Genomic DNA, 12,265 nt, shown 5'->3' on the forward strand with positions numbered 1-12,265 from the left:
CATCACTGTGGGTTTTAATTTGCAGTGTAGATGTATGTCATGGCTAAGGCTACAATTTAGTCATAGGTATTCTTAGTAAAAGTCATGGATAGGTCATGGGCAATAAACAAAAATTCATGGCCCATGACCTGCCCATGACTTGAACGAAAAATACCCCTAACTAAATCTTAGCTGCTGCGCCCCACTCCCCCCCACAGCTGTTCCCGCTGTGACTTCCGCGACCTCCTTGAAAAGACACGGAGCCCTAATCATGGCACTTCACAGGTGGAGAGGCAGTTTCTCATTGCTACCCTTTGGGTGATTCCCTCCAGGAATTGCATTCTCCTAGACTCCTGCTTCCTCTTTTAGGCAGGACAGCAGGTTCACATGATTGATAGTACTGCTGTAGAGATCCAGGAGTATGAGATTGGATGTCTGCCTTCCATCTGTTGACATCAAGAGATAATCCATCAGTGCCATTAATGCTGTTTCCATTTCATGTCCTGGCCTCTATCCAGATTATGCTATGTCTAGGATGTTGGCTGCAGCTAGATGAGTTTGAAAGCCGCTTTTGGGTAGCTTCTCTGTGAGCTTTCTCAGGAGTGGAAAGTTTGATATGGTGTGGTAGTTAGTCAGTTCTGAGATACTGCCACGTGGATTTCTTCATTATCAGTATGACTGTTGTATGTCTGAAAGAATAAGGGACATTGGTCCTTTCAGTCAGGAGGGGTATTAGTTGCTTGTGACTCTTTTTCACGAACCAGGAAGGGCCTGGATTAGACTCACAAGTTTTTGGCTGAGTCTCCTTCAGAATGTTCTATAGTTGTGGAGTGAATGGGCTGAATTTAAGGAGCAGAAGTGCTGTTTACTGTCTGGCAAAGAGATATTAGCTACATGAAGCCTAAGAGACTTCCTGAATATGTGTGATCTTTTTATGAAGTGTTTGGTGCTAAGTTCTGCTTTGGACTGTAGGTGGTCAGAATTGATGGTGCCGTTTACCACCTTGAATACCTCATTTGGGTGAAATTTGGCAGCTTCTGCAGAGATAAAAAGAAAAGTTCTCTTGGCCTTTTGGCAATTTGGGGGCCAGAATGTTGATAGCTGTCCTCATGCTATAGTTATCATACCTCTCCAGATTCTCAACTCCTTGCCTGTAGGTGGAGTACTGTGGTCTTTTAACATACTTTGGAATTTGATAGGGTTGATCAGCTAGGATTGTGGGTATTTCTAGTTGCCTGGAAGTAAGCAGTGCTCTGGCCACTGCCTTAATCAGGTGATGCTGATGCAGTAGCTGGATTGTGTTGTCTTCTACATCAAGATAAGAACTGATAGGGAATTTTTTTGACTAAGCATTTTTGTCAGAAAATGCTGATTTGTCAAAACCTAAGCTTCTTATGGAACTGTGGCTGTTTCAATGAAACTGTCTTTGGGAAGGCTTCTCAGGTCCAGGCTGGAGTTTTTGGTCAAAAGGAGAGAGTGAGCAACTCCAGATAGGTACCTGGGAACCAGTTTCAGGAGCTTGAAGCTGGGTCTTCCATATCTCAGGTGAGTTCCCTAACTACTGGAGTATTGGTTATTCCGGGCTAAGGAGTTCTCTCTCGCTCTCTCTGTTCCTCTCTCAGGTTGTTCCCTTTTTTTTGTGAAAAAAAATTCAGGTTTGTTCTGATGAGAAACAAAAGTAAATTCTGAAACCTCAAAATTTCTCACAAAATGGAATTCTTGTTTGTTGGCCAACCCTAATCAACATCTTTTGAACACCAGCTTTAGGGTGTGACCAGCTGTGTGGGTTGGACCAGCGATGACTTGTGAGACTCCTAGGGAGGCAAATGGAGAGAGATGAATTTTTGTCTCATGTATGTTAGCTTTCCTATTCTGTGTAATTATTTTGAGAAACACAAATGAATATTTAATTAGAGAAAATATGTAGCTAATTTTAAAATAAACAAAAATGGCAATAAATAATCAAAAACACTTTTTTCTTAGCTCTTTAAACTTTTCCAAATGTTTTGTTCAAGGTCTTCGTAGAAGAAAAGTTACATGCATACGTAAGAGCGATCACTTGGTAGTGTCTGACCAAAGATGTGAAAATATACCTCCTCTACCAGCAGTCTCTGAAAAGTGCAATACAGAGTGTGAATTAAGGTAAAAAGATGTTTTTATGAAAAGGCTCTTTTAACACTTAACTATTTTGTAACTGTAGATCTAAACAAAGTATTATACACAGGTGAGCTTCCAGCCTTTTAAAAAAAGAGAATGAGTTGATTGCATGGAGTCACACTCTGGATTTACACTTGTGAAACTAAGAAATATTGTATTTATTTTGGTTCTTGGTTGAGGGCCTGAATTTCACCTCCCCAGCATCCAAAATACTCTGACTTTACTGAATTTCACCAAGAATTATACTCTCAATAGGAAATCATTTGGGGCCCAGTCTTCTATTGCTGGTGCACCAGGAATACCCAGGTTGCAGTATTCAAATAATACAGGGTTAGAATCATGGATTGAGATTTTCAAAATCACCCAAGGGATTTAGACACAAGTTTTGTTAATTAAAAAAACAGTCTAGAAGTCTTTCGGGGTATGTCTATACAGCATTATGGAGCAAGCAGGAGTGAGCCTGCCAGTCTGGGTCAATAAACTTGGGCTAGCAGGGCTAGTACTAACGCTCTAAAAAGAGCTGTACAGAGATAGCACTTTGACGTTGTGGCTTGGGCTGGAGCTCAAGCTCGGAAGTCCATCCTTCTCCCTAGACTTCAGCGGCTGAGCTCCAGCCCGAGCCACAATGTGTAAAACGCTGTCTATGCAGCTATTTTTAGAGCACTAGTACAATCCCTGCTAGACGGAGTCTGTCAACCTGGGCTGGGAGGCTCTCTCCCGCTCATTCCAAAATGCTGTGTAAGCAAACCCTCAGTTTGTGTGTTTAAATCCCCATGACAGTTTTGAAAATTTCAATCCTTATGTTTACTTCCAATTTATTTAATCTGTTGCCTAAAATCGATTTTATGCTGCATTCCTCACTATAGTATCTGAGTGCTTAATGCATTTATTTTGTATTTATTAAAATATATTTAGTTTTATATAACAGTTTATACTTGTAGGTGGCATAATATTGGCAAAAGTGAGTGCACATCACGGTGTGGCCCAGGGTATCGGTCTTTAGACATCCACTGCATGAAGTACTCTGTTTCAAAAGGACTGAGTGTTCCAGTGGATGATAAATACTGCGCTGATCAGCAGAAACCACCAATCAGAGAACCCTGTCATGGTGACTGTCTGTTAACAAGCTGGCACTACACGGAATGGTCAGAGGTACAAATTCAAACCCTTGTGATTGTACGATTGCAGTTCTTCTGATTAGTGCTCATACTAGATTTTGATTTTTTTCTGGTAGTAATTTGCTCTGATTTTTAAGTAACCGAAAGAAAAATATCTTCGGAAAATCTGAGTTGTTATAGGGGAACTGGTAGCAAACCCTATCTTTAGGTTTCCTAACACTGTCTATTTTAAAAGATTATTGAAACTTTTTTTAATAGAAGTTCTAACACCTTGATTGTTTGAAGCTGACCTTTGAAATTCAGCAGAAAGAAGAGCATTTTCTTTGTCCCAGTTTCATTTCCATTCTGGTTTAGTTGAGTTATAAACAGTTTAAAAATTGCCATTTTGCTTCTCTTGCTTTCATTCTTCAGGAAAATCGTGGCAGGATGCCAAATCACTGAACACAACCGCATCATCACAGCACCAGCACAAACTACATTAGAAACAAGTGGGAGCTGCCAGAGCAGCTGTAGTGCTGGAGTCTTCCCAATCCATACCCAATGAATGTGATACATAGCCCCAGTGTCACATCCTCCTCTAAGCAGGCATCACAAAGGGCAAGAGCTCCCCTAGCTCCCAATGCAGGTGGGGGCGGGGGAAAGAGCTGGACTGATCTTCATCTGTAACCCCTCTGAACCCAGCATATGGCTTCAGAAACCCATCCTCCCCATCCCCTAGGGCAGGTGCTGCTCACTTCCTCTGGAGAGAGAGGCAAGAGAGAGAGCCAGACCAGGCCAGTCTCCCGTAAGAACTCCTTAGACCTACCCTAGGCTAGGCTTCTCCAATAACTCCTTTAGTATGAGTGATACTTTAACATTACCAGTAAATGAACTCTCATTTATATTCACATTTTTGTTGCTGGAGAAACACTAATGAATCATTGGACTGGCATATCCTTGAATTGGGCATTGGTTAGAAAACAAGAAGAAGAAAAAAAGACCTACCACATGACATCAGTAATTTATTTCCCCTTCTGGGATAACAGCCTTCTCCTTCTGCCAGCTAATGTAATTAGTTTTGTAGCTCAAGTGCTAACAGTTTGTGATATAGCGATGCTGAATGTTCAGTATTCAAACCCTGCTGATGATGTAGAGTGGCAGGGGTGTTGTTATACTCATGTAAGATTATTTTTTTTAACTTTTTACATTTTAAAAATACTTTAGAAATTACACACACAAATTATGTTTAAAGAAAATTATTTTGATGGCAAAGTCATGCACTTGAAAGTTAGGAAATGCCAGAATTAAGGTTGTCCTTGCAACTGTAATTCTGCCTCCTTGTGTATATGCATTATGTTAGTCTTTAATTGCATGATCATATACTATTTTTTCCACAGAATCCCTGCATCATTCAATACACAGGATGGATGCAAGAGGTTGGGACAATCATAAATCTGGCATTTCCTAACTTGGAAGTGCTTTATTTTGTAACTTAAATTGCTTTCTATTAACATAATGTTTTATATGTATTTTAAGAAGATAAGGTATAAAGTTGCAGCCTTTTTGATTAGTTTATGAACTATATCATGGAGCTAAACAGCAAAGGAACAAATTTATCTCTGAGATATTTATTGGAAGTCTATAGAGTTACACCAGGGATAAATTTGGCCAAATGGATCTATTTTTAATGTAGCTTGAATTGGTCTTTGTTACAGTATATTTCTTGTGCTCTGTTTTACTTTTTTCTATATTCCAGTGTTCCAGGAGCTGTGAGAGAGGCATAAGAACGAGAGAAGCTTTTTGTATGAACAACTTTGGTCGTCGGCTAGCTGATAGAGAATGTCATGAGCTTCCAAGGATTGTAACGCAGAACTGTAATGAGTTTTTATGTCCAAACTGGGCTACTAGTGATTGGAGTGAGGTAACACTAATCACGCAAAACTTCAGGCTCCTTTGATATTATTATACTACTTTAAAAATTACTTTAAATGTAAGCAGTACTTTTTAAATGTTCACAGTTTTGGCTTTACTAGTTATTTTCATTGTACATTAAATATAGCATATTCTAATGCTAGAATTTTGCAAAGCTCTCCTGATAGCTTGCTTGATGTCTTGTGAAAAACTTACCAGTAATTCAGTTTTTCCTGGAAATATTATTGCAAGACTGAGGGTTCTTACAGGGATATTATCTAATATCTTACCACTAATTTTTGTGAAGTAATAAAAACTATGCAATCAAGCAAAGAACATTTATTATTTATATTTTCATGTAGATTATACTGGCTTTCTCTGAATTAGGAATGGGCTAAACATGTTTCCTCTGGAAGTTAAGGCATATATTTTTCATAATTTTGATAAGTATACGTTTTATGATACTTTAATTTAATATTAATGAGTAAATTAACTTTAATTTGTATTCACATTTTTATAGCTGGGGAAATGTTTATAGATCATTGGACTGGTATATCCTTGAACTGGAAACTGGTTAGCAAGCAAGAAAATAAAGAATTGGTTGTATTAAACTATAAAAATGTTTTTGTGATTAGCTGTATATTAACTGAAGTCCAACAAATAACTGGAAAAGATGAAACTATTCATTGATATTTCATACTTTTTATCAGCTGACAAATTTAATGTTATCACTCTGCAGTGTCCTGTGACATGTGGGAAGGGAATGAGGCATCGACAAGTATGGTGTCAACTGAATGATGAAAAACTGAGAGAGAACTTCTGTAATCCAAACTCTAGACCAGAATCAGTAAGATCATGTGAACTTCATGAATGTGCATCTTGGCAAGTAGGACCATGGGGATCAGTGAGTACATATGCATTTTTGCTTTTTTCATCTATTCCAGACTTTTGAATGATCATGCAACAACAAAGTTTTAAAATATTTTCTGTTGGAATATAATTGCTAAGGTTGTAAGATTCTGTCACACTTCAGCATGTTTTATGTGTGTTGAGTAAAAAGTGTTGCTAACCTAAAATTAATGAAAGTAGGTGCAATTCCCAGAGCAATCATATTGGTGGTAAATGTCTAGCCAGTCATTTCTAGACAAATCTGTACTTCTAGAGGCAGCCTTGATTTAAAATATAAGACTATATATGCCAAGCTAATGATACTGTTAAGAATCTCTGGCTGCTTAATATAATATAGAATCTTTAGGAAAAATGCACAGTTTATTTATTTTAATTAAAATAAGTGTATTTACAATTCAGGAGTGTGCTTTGTTTCTAAAGGCATATATCCGGTATACATCCAATATACCGCAAAATTCCAAAATAGGATGTATTCGTTTGAAAGAGGGATATTTCTAGTAAAGTAGTTGAAAAATAGTTCAAAAGAAGATTCCTTAATTTGATGGAGCCCTGTCTGAATAATCAAACCAGCATTGTTTTCAGGTTATTCACAAGAAGTCTCTGATATTCAGTGAGAACTTGCAGCTAGGGAGCTGGAAAACATATGATAATATTTCTTTTACCTGTAAGATGCAGAGACCTTGTGGAGAAGAGGCCTATAAGCACATTCTTGAATTATACTTTTCACTTCTATAGAACTTTTCATCAATCTAATCTATCTAATCTCTCTCCATCCAAGGAAGAATTCCTCAAATTTAGTGTAGTGCTGGGAGTCTGCAGAGCAATTGCTAATGATCTGTCACCGGTGCTGGTTTCTCTTCATTTCCAGAAGCTAAATTGCATTAAAATGAGCTCAAAATCCATTAAATACTTTCATAATATTACTTTTCCATGTAAGCAGTTGCTGTACTTGGCATTTCTGATACAACACCTACAAGAAATTTGCCAAATTAGAAATCCATGAAATAACAACAAAACAAAACTCTCCATCCTTATTACTCCAAATTCCATGCATTGGCATCTACTGATAAACTGCAATTTTTACTGTCAACTTCTTACTTAACAACATGTGCATATTTCTTAGAATACAGGATTTTTTTTTGATAACTCAGAGTCCTGAAAGCGTAGATAATGAAATAAAAACTTTGAGCAAAAGAACAGCTTTAATAGCCTCTACAACAGTGGTGGGCAACCTGCAGCCCATCAGGTAATCCATTGGCAGGCCGCGAGACAATTTGTTTACATTGACCTTCTGCAGGCACAGCCTCCCGCAGCTCCCAGTGGCCATGGTTCACCGTTCCCGGCCAATGGGAGCTGCGGAAAGCATGTGGGCTGCAGGTTGCCCACCACTGATCTATACTGATTTGACTTTTCACTTCAATCCCTACAATGTTTATCACACTGGAAGCTTATTTCACTGGACAGTTTATTCCTAGTACAGCAAGTTAATACTGCTTGGTGTACAATGGATCTTAAACAAAAATTTTGAAGCTATAAAAACCCAAATGTTTTGATATGATCCTGAAATAATTTCTTGGGACACTAGATGAAAAACCACAATGTATGGTCACTCTGCCTAAGGCCAGCATAGACAGCCCTGGAGGATTCCTAGGGGTATGCTTGGGGTGGCATATATCCATTGTGGCTTTTAAATGACGAGGACATCCCTGTGTCTTGTAATCTCTGAATGCTGTAATGGCCTCTGGAGCTGCTGCCTGCCTGTGTAAATTAGAACATCCTGAGGGCTGCTCTGATCTATGTCTGGAGCAGTCTGAAGCCTGGATGTTATCAGGATTAGAGAAGCACAAAGGGTGTTTTTGCATATTCTAATACCGCTGCTTTTCTTTTTTGTCCTAGAGAGAGAGGTTGGGGTTGGATGGGTGAGGTTTGATATCCAGTGGGATCTCAAAGGGGCACTTCCTGTGACTTGAGTAATGTTTGGAGGGGACATGATTGTAGATAAAGATGGTTATCAGGGATATAAATTTACTGTATTTGCATTAGCCATAGTTGTTGAGCAGGCCAATTGCTGTAAAATGATTTTCAGAGTTTTAGACAAGCAGTTCTCTGAAAATAGATTAAATAATGCTAATTGTGCATAAAATGGCAAGTTATGTGTAACTTTCCATTTGTAGATGCATTGAATACAATTATTGGTATGTTTCAGAGTAGCAGCCGTGTTAGTCTGTATTCGCAAAAAGAAAAGGAGTACCCGTGGCACCTTAGAGACTAACAAATTTATTAGAGCATAAGCTTTCGTGAGCTACAGCTCACTTCATCGGATGCATTTGGTGGAAAAAACAGAGGAGAGATTTATATATACACACACACACACAGAGAACATGAAACAATGGGTTTATCATACACACTGTAAGGAGAGTGATCACTTAAGATAAGCCATCACCAGCAGCAGGGGGGGGAAGGAGGGAAAACCTTTCATGGTGACAAGCAAGGTAGGCTAATTCCAGCAGTTATCAAGAATATCAGAGGAAGAGTGGGGGGTGAGGTGGGGTGGGGGGGAGAAATACCATGGGGAAATAGTTTTACTTTGTGTAATGACTCATCCATTCCCAGTCCCTATTCAAGCCTAAGTTAATTGTATCCAGTTTGCAAATTAATTCCAATTCAGCAGTCTCTCGTTGGAGTCTGTTTTTGAAGCTTTTTTGTTGAAGGATAGCCATTCTTAGGTCTGTAATCGAGTGACCAGAGAGATTGAAGTGTTCTCCAACTGGTTTTTGAATGTTATAATTCTTGACGTCTGATTTGTGTCCATTCATTCTTTTACGTAGAGACTGTCCAGTTTGGCCAATGTACATGGCAGAGGGGCATTGCTGGCACATGATGGCATATATCACATTGGTAGATGTGCAGGTGAACGAGCCTCTGATAGTGTGGCTGATGTGATTAGACCCTATGATGGTGTCCCCTGAATAGATATGTGGACAGAGTTGGCAACGGGCTTTGTTGCAAGGATAGGTTCCTGGGTTAGTGGTTCTGTTGTGTGGTGTGTGGTTGCTGGTGAGTATTTGCTTCAGATTGGGGGGCTGTCTGTAAGCAAGGACTGGCCTGTCTCCCAAGATCTGTGAGAGTGATGGGTCGTCCTTCAGGATAGGTTGTAGATCCCTGATGATGCGTTGGAGTGGTTTTAGTTGGGGGCTGAAGGTGATGGCTAGTGGCGTTCTGTTGTTTTCTTTGTTGGGCCTGTCCTGTAGTAGGTGACTTCTGGGTACTCTTCTGGCTCTGTCAATCTGTTTCTTCACTTCAGCAGGTGGGTATTGTAGTTGTAGGAATGCATGATAGAGATCTTGTAGGTGTTTGTCTCTGTCTGAGGGGTTGGAGCAAATGCGGTTATATCGTAGAGCTTGGCTGTAGACAATGGATCGTGTGGTATGATCTGGATGAAAGCTAGAGGCATGTAGGTAGGAATAGCGGTCAGTAGGTTTCCGATATAGGGTGGTGTTTATGTGACCATCGCTTATTAGCACCGTAGTGTCCAGGAAGTGGATCTCTTGTGTGGACTGGTCCAGGCTGAGGTTGATGGTGGGATGGAAATTGTTGAAATCATGGTGGAATTCCTCAAGGGCTTCTTTTCCATGGGTCCAGATGATGAAGATGTCATCAATGTAGCGCAAGTAGAGTAGGGGCAGTAGGGGACGAGAGCTGAGGAAGCGTTGTTCTAAGTCAGCCATAAAAATGTTGGCATACTGTGGGGCCATGCGGGTACCCATCGCAGTGCCGCTGATTTGAAGGTATACATTGTTCCCAAATGTGAAATAGTTATGGGTGAGGACAAAGTCACAAAGTTCAGCCACCAGGTTAGCCGTGACATTATCGGGGATACTGTTCCTGACGGCTTGTAGTCCATCTTTGTGTGGAATGTTGGTGTAGAGGGCTTCTGCATCCATAGTGGCTAGGATGGTGTTTTTAGGAAGATCACCAATGGACTGTAGTTTCCTCCAGAAGTCAGTGGTGTCTCGAAGATAGCTGAGAGTGCTGGTAATGTAGGGCCTGAGGAGGGAGTCTACATAGCCAGACAATCCTGCTGTCAGGGTGCCAATGCATCAACCTCAGCCTGGACCACCCCCTGCTGCTGGTGATGGCTTATCTTAAGTGATCACTCTCCTTACAGTGTGTATGATAAACCCATTGTTTCATGTTCTCTGTGTGTGTATATCAATCTCCCCTCTGTTTTTTCCACCAAATGCATCCGATGAAGTGAGCTGTAGCTCACGAAAGCTTATGCTCTAATAAATTTGTTAATCTCTAAGGTGCCATAAGTACTCCTTTAATTATTGGTATGGTAATTAAGCATGTAAATTAGCTCCTGTGCAGTAATTATTCAGAATTATTATTCAATATTAAAGTTATTCCACCTGTTAAATTATCATTAGAATATTTTTAGAGCGAGAATAAATTTAAATTTATAAAAGGACTGTGCAAAAAAATTTTTCTAGATTATTACGTTCCTGTTCTTGTTACATGGATGTTGTTTAAAAATAGAAATTTTATCATTTTAAAATGATGACCAAGTTTTAAACTATTTGAAGCAACTAAAATTGTTGTCTTTAACAGTGTGCTGTGACATGTGGACGTGGATACCAAATGCGTGCAGTCAAATGTGTTACTGGTACTTATGGAGTTATTTTAGAGGATGACAGAGAGTGTAATGCTGCTACCCGTCCTAGAGACAGTCAAGTAAGTCAAACAAATGCATTTCAAGCGAACAATTGTTTGTTTTTTTATTTAAATAAACCCAATTATATAAATGTAGCCTCATTGCCATTTGCGGGGAGGGGCCTTCAGAGAAGCATCTCACAGTAGCCTAGAGCTGGGAATATTATACTGAAACCAAGTGTTCATACTGTGTACTTCAAATCTGGATAGTGGAGGCTGAGCAAAAGAAAAGGCATTACGGGGCAGGAGCCTGACAGACATTCCTGGACAGCCAACCGCTCCCTGAATAGCCTGCACATGACTGGGACTGCCCAGACTTTTGCAGACAGTCAAAAGTACCTTTGATTAATAATAAAACGCTCCAGTGCATGGAGCAATATGCATAGGCTGACCACCTGCAGGCTGGGGCCAGACTCTGTTGTGGGATTCTGATCATGTTTAGTTAATAGAGGGGGAATATGACTACTTGTGGGAGGAATCTCTGAGGTTAATATATTTTAGTTGTATAAGCTGGTATAACTTGATTCACTGCCCTTTCCTTTTATTCCAGATTCCTATCCTTCCCTTTCTTTTAATTTTAATCCTATCCTTTCCCCTAATAAAGTGTTTCTTTGTTACACTCAATTGTTCTTTGATTACTTTTCATAATATAATGCAAATGTTCTGGAGTCCATAGGGGTTGTCTATTCATATGTACATCCAGCCACTGGATTAAGTACCCAGTACAGCTCCAGAACACCAGCAAGCTCCTAGGGCTGAGTCCAATCATCAGCCCATGGAACACAAAGAACATAGGGCTGATTGATTGTAACGTTGGCGAAAGAGTTTTTTAAGAGGAATCAGTGAATTAATTTGACTGCTGTTGGGGATCAGGCTGCTCCAGAAGAGGGCTACTTAAACAAGCCTTGCAAATGTATAAGCATGTAATAAGTGATTGAAATGTGGAAATAAAACTGCTGCTTCAAGTAATTGTCCCCACAGATTCAACTGTTGGTGCACATGCACCACATACAAAGGAGATCAGATTCTTCTGAATAATAGTGTCCGCTGAGACCATGCCTGTGCCCTGTAGCTGAGGGCATAAAGGACAGGGCAGCCACAACTCGTACTCGGTTTCTTCTTATTGCCCATGGTTGTGAGATAGATCATGTCTGCCTTCCTTCGTCTGAGCAAGTTAGCTAATACAGTTCTAACTACTAATAATGGAGAAGTTACTGCTAGTTACTTCATTATTAATTCATTGTTAATTAAGTGTTAGCCTTAAATAAGTTGTCTTTGTCCATAGGCTCAAAATAAACAAAACAAAAATCTACAGACTAAGGACTGTGTAGAGATAGGTTTTCCCCTTCCCCTCTCTACAAGGGTCATTGGAGTAGGAGGATTAGATCCTGGGTCTTCCACCTCTCAGAAGAATGCCCTACCCATCAGCTATGGAGTTTTTCTCTCTTTCAGGCCCAATGACTATTTAATATTTTATCCAAATTGTAATAGCTTCAGCA

At 39.7% G+C, this 12,265-nt stretch overlaps 1 protein-coding gene across 4 annotated transcripts in view; it reads left to right on the forward strand.

The window, feature by feature from the left end:
• Nucleotides 1-12,265, forward strand: part of ADAMTS20 (ADAM metallopeptidase with thrombospondin type 1 motif 20) — a 181,865-nt gene that overhangs the window by 86,042 nt on the left and 83,558 nt on the right. For all 4 annotated transcript variants that reach the window (XM_038379168.2, XM_038379153.2, XM_043494489.1 and 1 more), the window contains 5 exons: nt 1,995-2,121; nt 3,078-3,288; nt 4,990-5,154; nt 5,884-6,048; nt 10,665-10,787. In XM_038379168.2, the coding sequence (XP_038235096.1) occupies nt 1,995-2,121; nt 3,078-3,288; nt 4,990-5,154; nt 5,884-6,048; nt 10,665-10,787 (791 nt within the window). The remainder of the gene's footprint in view (nt 1-1,994; nt 2,122-3,077; nt 3,289-4,989; nt 5,155-5,883; nt 6,049-10,664; nt 10,788-12,265) is intronic.

This window comes from Dermochelys coriacea, chromosome 1 (genome assembly GCF_009764565.3).
Source record: "Dermochelys coriacea isolate rDerCor1 chromosome 1, rDerCor1.pri.v4, whole genome shotgun sequence".
NCBI lineage: Eukaryota > Metazoa > Chordata > Testudines > Dermochelyidae > Dermochelys > Dermochelys coriacea.